We start from the raw sequence: 16,242 nt of genomic DNA, 5'->3' as shown, positions 1-16,242 counted from the left end.
GTTTCTGACTGCGTTTCATGTGTGTTTCCATCTGCCTGTGTTTTGGACCTGCTTGTGTTTCTGCCTGCTTGTTTTCTGCCCTGCCTGTATTCTGCCTGCCTGTTTGTTCACTGTTTCTGTCCTCATTTGTTTTCTTGTGTCAAATTTTTTTTCTAGTGTTTAAGTGTTTGGTTTTGCCCGTCATGGCCCCTTTTTGGTTCCCTGTTTTGTTTATTGTTTATTGTAAAGTCTTTGTTTAAAATTTCCTTTTGAGTTCCTGTGTTTTTTCCACTCCGCGTCTGGGTCCTACCCTCCCGTACGTGACAGAAGGAACCAGCCAGTGTTTTTTTTCTTTCTTTTTTCTCCCCCTTTCCCTGTGTTTTTTGGGTTTTTTATGCCACCGATGTGGAGTGACCCCGAGGACTCGCCGCCTAGCGACTGGGAGCTTGAGCCGGTGTTCGCCCTTGAGCCTCCCACAGCCCCGGGCGGGCGGTCACGGAGGCGTGGTGGTCGGGCTGCCTCCTGGTCTGCCAGACCTTCAGCCGCTCAGCGAGCGGATCCCTGGCCTGCTTCTTTTGAGGGGTCCCGGCTGGTAATTTTTCCAGGGCCTGGCCCACGGGGGTCCCGCCGGTCCTGTCTGGCTGCCCAGCTGGGTTCCCAGCGGCTGGGGTCTATGTTCCTGTCCCCTGACCAGCCCAGACTGCAGGGGGGTCTGCCTGCTCCGCCCCGCACCCAGGAGAAGCCTTCTGCTCTGCCTCACGTCCAGCAGGAGCTGCCTGCTCGGCCCGCCGTTCCGCAGGAGCTGCCTGCTTGGCCCACTGTTCCGCAGGAGCTGCCTGTCCGGCCCGCTGTCCCGCAGGAGTCACCACCGCCTGCTGTGCCCAGTTTCCCGCAGGGGCCACCTCCGCCTGCTGTGCCCAGTCTCCCGCAGGGGCCGTCTCCGCCTGCTGTGCCTAGTCTCCCGCAGGGGCCGTCTCCGCCTGCTCTGCCCAGTCTCCCGCAGGGGCCGTCTCCGCCTCCTCTGCCCAGTCTCCTGCAGGGGCCGTCTCCGCCTGCTCTGCCCAGTCTCCCGCAGGGGCCGTCTCCGCCTGCTCTGCCCAGTCTCCCGCAGGGGCCGTCTCCGCCTGCTCTGCCCAGTCTCCCGCAGGGGCCGTCTCCGCCTGCTCTGCCCAGTCTCCCGCAGGGGCCGTCTCCGCCTGCTCTGCCCAGTCTCCCGCAGGGGCCGTCTCCACCTGCTCTGCCCAGTCTCCCGCAGGGGCCGTCTCCGCCTGCTCTGCCCAGTCTCCCGCAGGGACCTCCGCCTCCTGCTCTGCCCAGTCTCCCGCAGGGGCCGTCTCCGCCTGCTCTGCCCAGTCTCCCGCAGGGACCTCCGCCTCCTGCTTTGCCCAGTCTCCCGCAGGGGCCGCCAATGCCTGCCCAGCTCACTGTCCCGCAAGTAAAGCCTCCTGCCCCACCCTGTGCCCAGGAGAGGCCTGCTGCTTCGCCCAGCTCCCCGGAGGGGCCTGCTGCTTCGCTCAGCTCCCCGGATGGGCCGCCTGCTCTGCCTGTTGTCCTGCAGGGTCCGTCTGCTACGCCTGTTGTCCCACAGGGGCCGCCTGCTACGCCCAGTCTTCAGCAGGGGCCGCTTTCCTCGCCCCCTAGTGCTCCTGAGCCATCGATGCCCTGGCCCAGGGCCCAGAGACCTCGCCATCCAGCTGCCCTGGAGCATTCCCGCGGCCATGTCCTGGGGGGTCTTTTCCTTTGGGGATGGGGCCTGTCCGTTCCCCTAACTGTTCACCTGCCCCCTTATCTTTTTGTCTGCCTGTCTGCATGTCTGCCCAAGTGTTTGTCAGCCAGTGTGTTGGCCTGTCTGTCTGCCCCCCTGGCCGTCGGCCCATTGGCCAGTGTGTACTCGCCTGTCTACCTGTCTGTCTGTTTGTCAATCTGCCTGTTTATTGTCCTGTCTGCCCATCTGTCAGTCATTGTGCCTGTTTTTGGGTTCCCTCCTCTCCTTTCCTGTCTGTCTGTCCCTTTGTGTGTCCATTGGTCTAGCCGTGAGCCTCCCCGCCTGCTTGTCACTCTGTCTGTCCCATTAAGTCTCCCTGTCTTGTCATAGGTCCGTGTCTGTCCGTTCCGTGTTTTTTGTCCAGTCTAGTCTCTGTGTTGAGTCTGGTGTCTGTGAGTCAGGTGTCTTTGAGTCTGGTTTCTGTTTTTGTTCAGTTTAGTGTTCTGTCCGCGTTCAGGTCTGTGTCCTGTCTCCGTCAGTCTGTTCCTTGTACCCAGTTTCTTGTGTCCAGTCTCGTTCCTGCCTTGTCTAGTCCAGTCTTGCCCCTGTCTACTCTATCCCGACCCTGTCTAGTCCTGTCCTGTTTCCCTGTCTGTGTCTTAGTCCGTTCCCTGTCTGTGTCTCAGTCCGTTTCAGTGTTGTCTGTGAGTCCAGTCCAGCTCCTGTCCTGTCTAGTCCAGTCCTGTTCCGTTCCGCCCGGTTCCCCTCCTGTGCCCGGCCCCGTCTGGCTTCCGTTCCTATGCCCGGACACTGTCCGAATTCCGTTCCTGTGTCCGGATCCCGTCCTGCCTCCAGTCCGGACCTTGTCCTGTCCTGCCTCCAGTCCGGACCCTGTCCCGTCCTGCTTCCTGTTTCTGTCTGGTCCAGTCCCGAGTCCTGTTTCTGTTTCTGTCCGGTCCGGTCCCGAGTCCTGTTTCTGTCCGGTCCGGTCCCGAGTCCTGTTTCTGTCCCGGTCCGGTCCCGAGTCCTGTTTCTGTTTCTGTCCCGGTCCGGTCCCGAGTCCTGTTTCTGTTTCTGTCCCGGTCTGGTCCCGAGTCCTGTTCTGTCTAGTCCGTAGTTCCCTCCTTCTGTTTTCACCCCCTCCCAGGGTTGGGAGTCGGTCTTCTGGGGACGTCTGGAGCCGTCCCTTGAGGGGGGGTACTTTCATGGTTCTGTCTTTGTTTCTATTTTTTCCTTTTTGGGCCACCAATTGGCGGCACTTCTCAGTTTTTGTATTTCTGTTAATTCCCTCATTGGTTTGTTAATTGTATTATTGCTTTCCATTATTTGTATCGTTATTTAATCATCGTCCTCACCTGCCTCTCGTTATCCCTTCCCTCTCGTTTGATTATGTATTGAGTTCACCTATGTCTTGTCTAAGTTCTTTGTCTCCTTAACTTGGGTGCTGGTTCCTTTTGTGTGTTTCTGACTGCGTTTCATGTGTGTTTCTGCCTGCCTGTGTTTTGGACCTGCTTGTGTTTCTGCCTGCTTGCTTTCTGCCCTGCCTGTATTCTGCCTGTTTGTTCACTGTTTCTGTCCTTGTCATTTGTTTTCTTGTGTCAAGTTTTCCTTTTGAGTTCCTATGTTTTTTCCACTCCGCGTCTGGGTCCTACCGTCCCGTACATGACAACACCAGCCAATCCTTCACCAACACCAGTCAATCAAAATGTCACATACACATGCAAATATGGACATATATTTTTACCCAAGAAAATTGCCAGTCGCTACAGCTTGTCAGTGTGTGGTTCAGTGGTAACGTCACAATCTACAGATCGTTGAGTCACAGGTTCATATCCCACCTGAAGCAAATTTCTTGTAAATAGCGAGCAAATAAGCATGTATATTTACAGGCATTTAGCAGACACTCTTATCCAGAGCGACTTATACTGTATCCAATTATACAGTTGGATATACACTGGAGCAATGCAGGTTAAGTACCATGCTCAAGGGTACAATGGCAGTGTCCTACCGGGCAATCAAACCTGCGACCTTTAGGCTACAAGACCAACTCCTTAGCCATTATACTACACTGCCGCCATCTACTCAATTATTTAATCTATTATTTCTCAACTATTGCTTTTGCACCACATCTACCCATCTTTCACCAAATTTATAGACTGCATTATGACATACCATCTACACCAGTGGTCACCAACCCTGGTCCTGGAGAGCTACAGGGTCTGCTGGTTTTTGTTTTCACCTTAAAATCAGCATGCAATTGAGACCCAAGTCACCAGGTGAGTTGAGTTAACTGTGTAATCAACTGCTCTAATTGATTCATGAAGTGCAGAGTCACTATGAAAACCAGCAGACCCTGTAGCTCTCCAGGACTAGGGTTGGAGACCACTGATCTACACGTTCAGTTCACTGGCTACAATAGAGCCAGGCCATATGGATACAGCTGGAGCTCAGCTGTGCTTACTGACCTGTCTTCTTTAAAACCATGAACACATTTCACCTACAAGCATTGTTTCTCCTGATTAATTTTTCCTGTTGAACTCAATGGAAAAAATATTCATGAGAAACAATGCTTGTCTACTGCATATCTGGCAGCAGCACGGTGGTTTGAGGCTCATTTGATACCTTGGACCGTTGATGACTTAAAGCCATTTAGCCAACAAATGTGTTCCATACTGTATCAGCATAATTTACAGCTGAATCTAGTCCCACCCCCCAATTCCCATGGAGATCCATTCAAATGCAGAGTTTTTGTATCGCTTGTAGGACAAGCTGAAAATAAGATCATGTCATGCAAATGATATGCAGCCAAATACAAAACATGACTCTTTTATTTGACATTATGTTAATTTGTTAACTGTATAAGTGAATTTCCCTGTTTCTAGCTTTTCCCCAAACAGTTCACTGCAGCAAAAGTAAACGAGCAAATGGTGGCACAGGAGGTCTCAGGAGTGCATTTGTTTAATTCTTTTCTGACCAATGATTTGTTGTTAAGACCATTAAAAGCTTAATATTTTGCCATTTTGGGCTTGGCCAATTTTTTTTGCCCAGGAGTGTACATTTCTTCAATTGGCTACTGTAGAAAACATTCTTATCAGCAAACACCACATTTCTACATTCATGTTACCTTGCCCCGTTCTCTATCTACCCACATACGAAGAATTACTATGTACAGTATGAACTGTCTGCAACATTACACTTAAAAACATGATTCATTCATAATTATAACTACTAGTACTGAACGAGAGAAAAGTACATTTATACAACAGTTTCCCTGCGCAATTTCACACATTGCTGCAACAACTAATTAAATGAGTAACTAGTAATACCGTCTGTTTTTTATACCGTTCAATAAAGAAACTCATCTCACTCATGGTCACTTTATTTTCTTTGCGCTATAGTCTGCGATAGGGCCGAGCAATATATTGAAATTATATTGATATCATGATATGAGACTACATATCGTCTGGGATTTTGTATATCGTAATATCGTGATATGGCATAAGTGTCTTTTCCTGGTTTTAAAGGCAGCATTACAGTAAAGTGATGTAATTTTCTGACCTTACCTGACTGTTCTAGCTGTTCTATTATTTGCCTTTACCCACTTAGTTATTACATAGGCATTACTGATGATTATTTATCAAATATCTCATTGTGTAATTTTGTGAAAGTACCAATAGTCATCCCCACAATATCATCACAATATCTACATTGAGGTATTTGGTCAAAAATATCATGATATTTGATTTTTTCCATATCGCCCAGCCCTAGTCTGCAATCATGTCAGACTTCACCTACATGCCCATTCTGCTAACAACATATTGTTTCAACTACTCAATTTCATCATTTGTCCTCATTTCTCTCATACTACGGTTATTTTCTAATATGTGTGTGCTGCTATTCTCCACTGTCAAGTGTTCCTTCCTGTTCTACTACTTCCAATTCTCACATAAGTTCAGTGATCTAGCAAAGCAAAACAGCATAGAGGAGTCCTACCTACAGCTAAGTGTAAAAAAATGCCTTATAAACCTTAGAAACACTGAAAGTGCATCTCAACGAAGTAACAGAAAACGGAGCAGGACAAAAGGGTACACAACTTGCAACCTACAGAGCTCAAATTCTATGAGCTTGCTGATAATTTTGTTAATGAAGGCTCGTTGGATGGCCGTCAAATGACTGAGTACATATACTGGGGACATTTATGTTGATTTTCTAATGGTGCAAGCGTTTTATACTTACGTTACCGCATCCTTTGTCACAGCCATTGTTTTACATATATAGAAAAGCGAAATTGCTAAACGGTACACGTTCATCAGACTATACAAATTCACACAAGATCAGCCATAATCCACAACTGTTTCTTAAAGGGTTACTTCGCATTTTTACACGCAGGTCCACTGCGCTGTTCATCACGAATCATGTTGTCCACTTGGCCCCCCCAAAATCTCGCTCTGCCTCCCAATCAAACCAGTCTACATCCGGCACTGCCTACACTGTATGCATGTTTGCATGTATATGTACGCAAACTTCTCATCGTCTACATTTATATGCATTACTGTTCTCATTTTCTTATAACAAACACTTTGCAAAAAGAAATGATATCTCATAAAAAACACATAAAATGCCAAGTTACTCACACTGTCTATAACTCATTCATTTAAACTGGCAAAACCTAGGCCATTAAAAGTATTGATATCAAAATTACGCCATGTTACTGTACTACAAACAATATAGGCTACTTTCCTCACTGAAATGAAAGAAGCTGTATTCCAAAGCAATGCTACCCAATGTTTTCTGAATTGTTTCAAGTAACTTGGCTCTGTGTTTTTTAATCTTACCATCTTACAATGTCATTCAAAATTTGTGTTACATCAAAGTGTCAAATACCTCAAATTTCCTCAAGCAAGACATTTAAATGAATGTACAAAACTGCTGGTGAATACCTACAGAAAGCATATTCCTCCAAAAAACATACACCGATCAGCCACAACCTTAAAACCACCTACCTAATATTGTGTAGGTCCCCCTCGTGCCTCCAAAACTATTGTTTGTAGTACAGCAACTTGGTACAGTAACTTGGTGCCATTTTGATATCAATACTAATGGCAGGCCTACATTTTGCCAGTTTAAATGAATGAGTTATAGACAGTGCTTTGTATGTGTGAGTAACTTGGCATTTTTGTATGTTGAAAACGTGTTTATGAGATATGGTATATACACAGATGATTTGAACTCAGAGCCTCTCTCGGCTCTTTAAATATTAGATGTTCTCTCAGATATGCTTCAGTTACAAGAGAAAAAATTCTTTCCTACCTTTGTATTCCAGGTGAAAGCCAGTGTAGCTCACAGATCCATCACTGCGAAAAGCTAAATGCATGGTGTTGGAACTGCTCTCAATTCTCTCTGGCAACTTGCTGTCTTGAAAGCTCCCGATGAGGTTGCTGTTGCTATCTGGCCCATCGTAGATGTACAGGAAGTCATAGTTGGGTTCAATGCTGAAACTAAAAAAGGGGGGGGGGGGGCACAAGCCAAAGCATGCTGAATAAAAGTACTCCAAATAAAAGCAGTCTGTACCACATGGCGATGCGATTTGTAATGCACCAATCAGACTAATGGAATCTTTGTTGATAACTAAATCTGAGGGAGATTACAGCCATGTTTCCTAAAGATTCAACACATTATTTGCCCCACATAGCAAAAGTAACCAAGGTTGGCAGGGCTTTACAATCAGTCAATTATCTGCCTTCAACCTGAAATGATACAACTGCAATAATAATGCAATATTTGCAAAATGACTTCATATATTGTATGGTTGTGAAAAGGCATCCCCAATCCCCATTGATGTGAGATGGGGCGTGGTCGTTAGTAGGGTTGGGTCGGTTTCCAGTTTTGCCGGTCCGGACCGGTGTATGAGGTTAAACTGGTTTGATTTTATGCAAACCGACTGAACCGGCATTTGTCATTATGAGATGTTCTGGCAAATTAAAAAGTAGCCTACATCAACAACCTGTGCCGACGGGGCTCAATCCAACTTGTATTGCATTAGTAATACGCAATATGACAACGTGATTAACATAATATTGTTTGTTTATAAACGGAGCCACTAGTGACTGAGTGCAAAAAAAAACAAAAAAACAAAACAAAAAAGATTGACAGGCCATGCGCAATTTAGTGCCGAGGCCGGCAACAAGGAGAACAAATTTCAGTAGACCAAGCAAAGGTGGGTGGGGCGGAAGACAATGCGCATGGCGCACGGTGTGTTGTTTACTAGAAAGTTCATGTATTTTTTGGTGTGACGAGATGAGACATGGCAGAGTTAGTGTCAAAGAAAACGAAAACTGCGCCAATATGGAAACATTTTGGATTCAAAGCCGACGAAAGAGGTGCTGCTACACTCTCATTCATGGGCTCTCGTTCTGTCACGCCAATTTTGATCTGGGCTGCAAAAATGATTTGGGTAACGCAATGACATTCTAAAACAGTCATTATACCCATTGTGATATACTTAAAGTTTTGTTGAAGCGTCCATTGCTATGCCGACGCAGCCAGCCTTGCTACATTCTTTGGCGATAAAGGTTCTAAGACAACTCAGAAATTTCTCTGGTTTAATGGGTTATTATCCAGCCTGAAATGCGATTGTATTACTAAATGGCTATATATGTCATTTAACTTGCAATTAGTTAGCTATCTCCATGGATATGAATTAAATGTTTGAACAGAAAATAATAATAAATGTGATTTTATCTACGGAAATGGCTATACAAAAAGTTGTGGTTGCGATCGCCGTCGTAGACGTCAGAAGGAAACGTCACTGACAAAAATTTAAAAAGTTTGCTTTCTTTGCAGTGGTTTGGGCTGGAAACTAGCTGTAAGAGCAGAATAAGCCCCCGAAGTGAAGCACAACAACACTGCCTACTGATCATAGATGATATCGCTGTGAGGTTGCTTTCCGTAGAGGATTTCAGCTGCATGCTCCCATATTCCTGAAAATGCTGCAGTGGTGGCTAGCTAGCTATAAGTACATACCGCTGCATGAGTGCTGTGTGCGATGTCGATCGCGACCATGACATTTATTTTGCCTTTTTGTATAGCCATTTCCGTGGTTAAAATCGCATTTATTATTATTATTATTTTCTGTTAAAAACATTTAATTTATATCCAGGGAGATTTGCAAGTTAGATGACATGCGTAGCCATTTACTAATACGATCGCATTTCAGGCTGGAAAATAACCCATTAAACCAGAGAAATTGCTGAGTTGTCTTAGTATCTTTATCGCAACAGAATGTATCGAAGCTGGCATAGCAAGGGACGCTGTAACAAAACATTAACTACGTCACAATGTGCGACACCTAGTGGTAAAATTCGGTATTACCAGTCAAGTCCGGTATTTGGCTTAATATCAAACTGATTTGAACATTTTTACATCGGCTCAACCCTAGTCTTTAGCATGACTGAAAAGATGATTGGTTTTTACATTGCTGTGGTTGTTATACATCCTATAAGGTTGTCACTCATTATGTTGTGCATCAAATTTTTTAAACGAAGCTATATTTAACCACTTTTACAGTTATATCAAAAATTGCAATATAATTATTATGGAACTAGTTGTAGGTCTTGTAGTAATAATGTTGAATTTAGCTTGAATGTAACTGGATTAAATTGAACTGAATTGTTTTTAACTGAACTGCATGTAAAAGGATGTTTTACTATTTTATAACTGGATAATAGAGACAAAGAGGAATATACCAGTGAGCTACAGTGACAGTAACAAAGATGTGTTACCTGATGAAGGCTAGTGAGAGTACATAGTCAGAGTTGACAGCTATTAGCCAATCACAGTCCTTGCTGTGAGGGTAGGGATGTGGGTAGTTTGGAGACAGGATGAACCCAGAGGGCCCTGTCAGATTTCCACCGCAGGGAGCTGGGGATCAAAAACATACATCAGAAAAGCAACATTCAGACAGACAGGCAGGCAGAGAGACAGAAAGACACACACAAGGATGGGAGGTATACCATTCACAAGGCATATTCCATACCTCTATAGCACCAATAAGTTGGCGCTTTTCAGGGTTTCTCACAGAAATAACTTTACTCTCACTTCTCAGAAATATTAACTTCTTATTTTTATTTAGTCCTAATCTTCTTAGTCAACTGAATTTTTCTGCCACCAATCCTGCAATTTCTAATTCCTCCTGTGATGCCTGCAAAATTAGGGTGATGAATGACGCACAAATTGATAACCCCCACACCCAAAGTCCCAAGTCTGCAGCAAGAACGACAAACACAAGCCTCAATCCAGTCATCCAGGCAGGAAGGCAAAATTAGGGAATTCACCAGTTATCCTTACTGTTTTGATCAAGGTGTCAATGGAAGCCCATCCATATTTCATGAGACAGCTTTGAAACAACAGGCTAATCAAGTGTGATGATGAGGAAGTGCAATAGGTGCTTTTTTATATCTATCCATCCCTCACCCTAGAGTCCCAGTATTTTCGGCAGCTGTAGAAAAGCAATGGCATTGTTCCCTTCCACACATTATTACATTACATCACATTTATTTGGCAGACACTTTTACAATACTCATTTTATACAGTTATTCATAGCCATGATCACATTAAGTCCAGTTCACACAGTGAACATTACTCTGACCTAACCTATGCTAGGTCATACTAGGAGGCATTACAGCATCAAGACAATGACACAAGGCACAATAAGTGCTGAATGGAGGTACATGTAACATGAGTGGCACAGGAGGTACATACTGTATATAGCATGAAACAGGGGAATTTAAGTGAAAGAAATGTTCTGCTGAGTGGTGATAGTTAGTTAGTCCAGGTATAGTCTGAAGTGATGCCCTCCAAGAAGCCCAGAAGTCTTCTGGCATCTTGCTCTGTTCTCCAGGTTGTCAAGCTTCTATCTCAAGTCAGAAATATCTTGTTCATAATTTTTCTTTAGATTCGTCTGTCTAGTGACATCCAAATTGCTGCCTTTCTGCCCACAGCCTGTGCTTCAGCCAGATTACCACGATAACAAATGGGAGCTGGTTTCGAAACATATGTACGCTAGGCTGCCATTCCCCTTTTTGTACATTTTAATTTAAATAGAGGCAGCAGGTGTGGTCAGGGATGATCAATGGTAGCACCTACTTCATTATGTATCTTCTAGGGTTGCTCTCTGATGGATAGGCTGTTCATACATATCGGCCGATATGCACATTATACGAGTTACGGGGTCCCTGTTCAGGACCAAATTGTAAGGAAAAATGTTAAGTCTTAAAGTCGTAACTTGCAAGGTATGAGATACATCCCGAACTAATCCGACTGTTCCCATTTTTTTTTTGACATGTCAAAAATATTTGGGCACAGCCAACTTGTCATCTGATCTGGTTGGGAGCGTGTATTGTCTATGCTATCATCCAATCGGTTGTCACAATCTGAACCTCGTTAAGTGTGAGAGGGCATCTGAACTCCTGACGCCCTTTATAAGAAATCGTGTCGAGTGCATGAACATATCCATTCATGGAATGTCTAGAATTCTGAGAAACTGTGCCGCTAACTGGCAGTTGTGGCAGCACCGCTACTGGCTTTCTGCAGAGCAATAAAGGCTGTTTTCCTGCTCTGGTAGAAGCAGCACAAGCCTACCTGTGTGTGCACCTTGCACAAGATTTGACAGTAAACGGCTGTTCAGAACAGTAACACATATGAGAAGAGAAGAGTATCTTCAAAAAAATGCAGAAATCCTTACTTTATGCTTATTTAGCCTATATAGGCTATGTACCTTAATGGAAGCATTTAAACCTAGCAGATGTTTATTCTTGTTCGTCATCTGTTAATCGCAGTGGTGACTGGTGAGCTGAAAATAGACGGGGTGCAAAACTTTAAACTGAACTCAACCTGTTCTCATTCATATTCCTTGATTAACACGCATCTCAAATATTACTGATCTGGATAATCAATTTCTATGTAAAACTAGCTAATGTAACATTTGCCAAAGTCCAAAGGTTTACATGTCCATAGGACTTGTTATTTGAGTGTCTTGTGACTTGTATTGTCATTTTTACCTAACTTACTAAACAAAACTAATAAGAAAGCTAATAGCTAAAGCCAAAGCCAAAGCTGTGCAAATAATATATATTGTTACTGAGTCAACCAGACAACTGACTGCATAATTGAGAAAGATTTCTTTTATTGTTGTTTGATTTTGATGATGGATGGATGCAAAGTATAGCTATCTAATTAATCTCTTAAATATAGGTTTACCTATGCTCTGTTTTATATCCCAAATAATGATCTATATTATTTTCTTCACAGCATGTGACTGGACACCTTGAATCAACTGCAATAGCGTTTGAAACAGTATGGCTGGGCTCTACAGTGCTCCCATTTTAGGAGTATTTGCTCTTAAATACAGATGTCCGCTAACTGGAAAAATTATTTAGGAGCACATCTACGAATTAGAATGCTTTTGTATTTCCCTGAAATTTTTCAACTTACAAGCACATGTGCTCCTTGAAAAAATGTCAGCGTATAACCCTGTATGGTCTTGTGCCAAGTCCCACTTGACAAAAATGACAATTATCTGCAACTTGAAGCTATACAGTGGGCCCATTAGTCCTCCAAGTTTCAGATGAAAATAAGTCTGTGGGCAAACAAGAGACAGCAGGCAGCCATTTTCCTCCAAGCATTCTTGTGCAAGGTATTATCTACCTACATGTTGATGTGGGCAATCAAAATTTAGGGGCCTGTAGCAGCCAATAATGTAATAACTAACGTTAATGTAATAACTGCCAATAACGTAATAATTTTTCCGTTCTTAATGTAATAAAAGCCGATAATGTAATAACTTACCAATAATGTAATAAAATTTCTGAACCAATAACGTAATAACTTTTTGTACATAATGTAATAAGTTATTAGATTATTGACTGGTTATTACATTATTAGCTGGGTTAATAAAAATAATTAAAAATGTAATAATATAGCCGATAATGTAATAATATACTTGTATCACTATGTATAAGTTTTATTTATTATCAAATGTCAAACTTCCATAACACTTTGGCCTACCCTTACTGTTGCTTCTTTCAAATAGCTGCTCAAAAACCAGGCCAATCCTGACCCCTGAATCTTAGTCCTAACTCTGAGAAAACACACACACACACACACACCTACTCTCTCTCTCTCTCTAGGAATTAATTGTTTGTGTAACTTGATGGTTAGACTTATCTCCAGCCCTGCCTTATACTCCTTTGCCATTTGAGTACCAAATTAAGTGAGAGCATGCATGTTAGCAAACACATACAATTACTCTTATGTTGTATAATATGAAATCTATACCTCTTTGAAGATGCTGTGTTCTCAAATAAAAAAGACCACCACTACTTTCCATAAAAAATATCATCTTTAATCAAGTGTATTTAAATAACTTCTTCAACCAAACTGGCACTATTATCCCTTGTGCTCAACTTTCAACCTCTTAATGCAAAATTCTAAACTGTAAAATATAATATATAACATGACCTACAAAGATAACTTTGGTAACACATCTTTCAGTTTTATCATAATAATAAAAGATGGTTTACCACCTTTTTTTAAAGAACTGAACATTCTCTTGATACACATTACATTTACATTATCTATACCATTGGTCCCAGCATCATGTTTTGTCTCAGAAAACAATGTTTCATTTTATCAACAGAACTACTTTGTTAAATATTTTTTGCCCAAACTAATATAAAAGTAGTACTGATAATTCTTTTAAAAACATGTATTTTGCACACCAAATTAGGAAGTATCGATAAGAGTATTGATAAGTATTGGTATTGATAAGCAGTATCAATAGTGGTATTGGTATTGATAAAATCCGAACCATGCCCATCCCTAGTTGTAGAAACTAACTAACTCACGAACAGGTGCAGTTTTCTTATGACATGGCTTGCCATTGTGTCCCTTTCTCTCTTGTTTTAAGCACTTCTTTCGTGGTGACTCGACTTGACTTGCTTGAGTCTAAACACAGTGACATGGGACTTGCTTGAGACTTGAAGGTTAAGACTTGAGACTTGCTTGTGACTTGCACAAGTGTGACTTACTCCCACCTCTGCCTCACTGTCAGGTGAAAAGAAGCAGTTGTGGACTCTACATGTATCAGAGGCATGTGGTAGTCTATACCCTCCCCAGATCAACAGAAGATAGCGCATCGACCAGGACCGTGATACACACAGAGAATTGGTATAACGACTAAAATTGGAGAAAATGGCAAAAATAAAAAAGAATGAACTATAGATATCATTTGTTTCGGTTTTAGACTCTTTGTTGAGCTTGTCATGACTGTATTCAAATAGCCAGGGATGTCAATAGGGCAAGGATTCTGATTTGGTAATACATTTTCATGTAACCTTTCAGGAGTCAGGTTTGGTATATATATACATAGAGAGAGAGAGAGTGCTGAATAGCTATAATAGTGTGGTTGAAACAGTTTGCTTGAAAAGTTATTTAAATACATTTAATTAAAGATGACATTTTTCATGAAAAGAAACGGTGGTCTTTGTATTTGTGGACAAAGGATCTTCAAAGAGGTATAAATTTCATATTATATGACATGAGTAATTGTCTGTGTTTGCAAACATATGTGCTCGTACTTCATTTGGTACTCAAATGGTTAAGGAGTAGAAGGCAGGGCTAGAGATAAGTCTAACCAAGCACCACAAACAAATAAATAGTCATAATTCCTGAAGAGAGAGTAGGTGTGTGTGTGCGTGTGCGCACGTGCGTGTGGTCAGGTTTTTGAGCAGCTATTTGAAAGAGGAAGCAAGGGTAAGTGTCATAGAAGTGTGACACTTTATAGCCAATAAATAAATTTAAAAAAGCGATATAAGTATATTATTACATTATCGGCTCCTGTTATTACATTTTTTATGATTTATTTAAAAACCCAGCTAATAATGTAATAACCAGCCAATAATGTAATAACTTATTACATTATATGCAAAAAGTTATTACTTTGTTGGTTCAGAAAATGTATTACATTATTGGTCAGTTATTACATTATCGGCTTTTATTACATTAAGAACGGAAAAATTATTACGTTATTGACAGTTATTACATTAACGGCAGTTATTACATTATTGGCTGCTACAGGGCCCTTCTTTACGTATTTTGTTATATTTCAATATAACAAATTACCATCGTCAATATTTTGAATTTACATGATGGTGGAACAGTCATGCAAAAAATGATTACAGGAAGTGGAAAAATGAAAGAAGATAAGGCTAGAATTACACTAGAAGTGGAGCAAAGATGTAATGGAGGCAGTATGGAGCCCACTTCCTTTTGGCACCCATGCTAGTGGATTACACAAGCCGTAGTCAGGCTTGGAGTGAGCACGGAGAATGTACAAGATGTAGAGTAGCATACTATCAGCATCAAGTCTTATTCCAGAGCTTTGGAGCCCTCTATATTGCCATATTAAATTACATTACATCTATTAGGCAGACACTAAACTCTGTTCTGAATCTAGAGCGCATTTCTGTACTGCTATTTCTGGAAATAAACTTGTCTTCTTTGATGAATATTGGAGCTGTGCCTTTTTAAACACATACGCAGGAAGATTCATAAGAAATAGCGATGTATGCACAAGTTATGTGCAGCAGTGTCAGACATATTGCTAGCTGCATTCCCGGACCAGGGAGTGTACACACAGTTGCCACTTAATTAGGTACACCTATCTAGTACTGGTTAGGACCTCTCTAGAACAACCTGAATTATTTGTGCCATGGATTCAACAAGGTGCTGGAAATATTCCTAAGGGATTTTAGCCCATGCTGACTTAATAAAATTAACTAACGACTTTCATGTTTGGGTTCAAATTGACCCAGCAATGTAAACCTGCAGAAAATGATTGTAACTGAAAGTGTTACCCACGTTTCTTTCTCAGCTACTTTAGGCCTTTCTACTGACCAACTTAATAGCCCAGTAAATAAAACATAACTCCCCCTTATACATCAAGTATTGATATTACAGGACTATTGAGAAATCATCATAAAATCTCTTTGACAAACCTAAAATGGAAAAAAATATGTTTTGGTGTTTTCAGAGCTTTATATTGATTTTAAGTGCTCATTAAAAAAAAAAATTTGGAAAGAAATACCTTTTATTACCAAGTATAGTAAGATTTATTATGTCCCGGGTCAATCTGACCCGAGGAAAAAACTAATAAATGTTGCATGAATTATGTTTGCCCCGCCCCCATGTTGCATGAACTATCAGAGCTCTCACAAAAACTACTGTATGTTTGCCACTCCCCCATGTTGTGTGAAATATCATAGCTCTCACACTACTACAGGTATAGTTCCCAGGAAAGCTGCAGGAAATGTCTAATGTTAGGGGTCTAAACAAAGAAATATTTTTTGAAGATCATAAAAATGAATGTGAAAGTGCCCTCATTATCAGCCAAAACAACAAAAACAAGATCTGAAGAGCTGTATAAAAAGTTTATATCTTCTCAGGTTTTATATAACTATTCAGCTAACTATTTAAGCTGAATAGTCAAATAACCCCAAACA

The 16,242-nt window shown here is 42.0% G+C and overlaps 1 protein-coding gene across 6 annotated transcripts in view; it reads right to left on the bottom strand.

Moving 5' to 3' along the window:
- Positions 1–16,242, bottom strand: part of csmd3b (CUB and Sushi multiple domains 3b) — a 919,486-nt gene that overhangs the window by 420,609 nt on the left and 482,635 nt on the right. For all 6 annotated transcript variants that reach the window (XM_064348440.1, XM_064348441.1, XM_064348442.1 and 3 more), the window contains 2 exons: positions 9,466–9,604; positions 6,995–7,182 (listed from right to left, as the gene is read on the bottom strand). In XM_064348440.1, coding sequence (XP_064204510.1) covers positions 6,995–7,182; positions 9,466–9,604 — 327 coding nt within the window. The remainder of the gene's footprint in view (positions 1–6,994; positions 7,183–9,465; positions 9,605–16,242) is intronic.

Source organism: Anguilla rostrata, chromosome 8, assembly GCF_018555375.3.
Source record: "Anguilla rostrata isolate EN2019 chromosome 8, ASM1855537v3, whole genome shotgun sequence".
NCBI classification, from domain to species: domain Eukaryota; kingdom Metazoa; phylum Chordata; class Actinopteri; order Anguilliformes; family Anguillidae; genus Anguilla; species Anguilla rostrata.
Note: the sequence above shows the minus strand (reverse complement) of the source record. Positions and strands in the feature narration are given on the sequence as shown.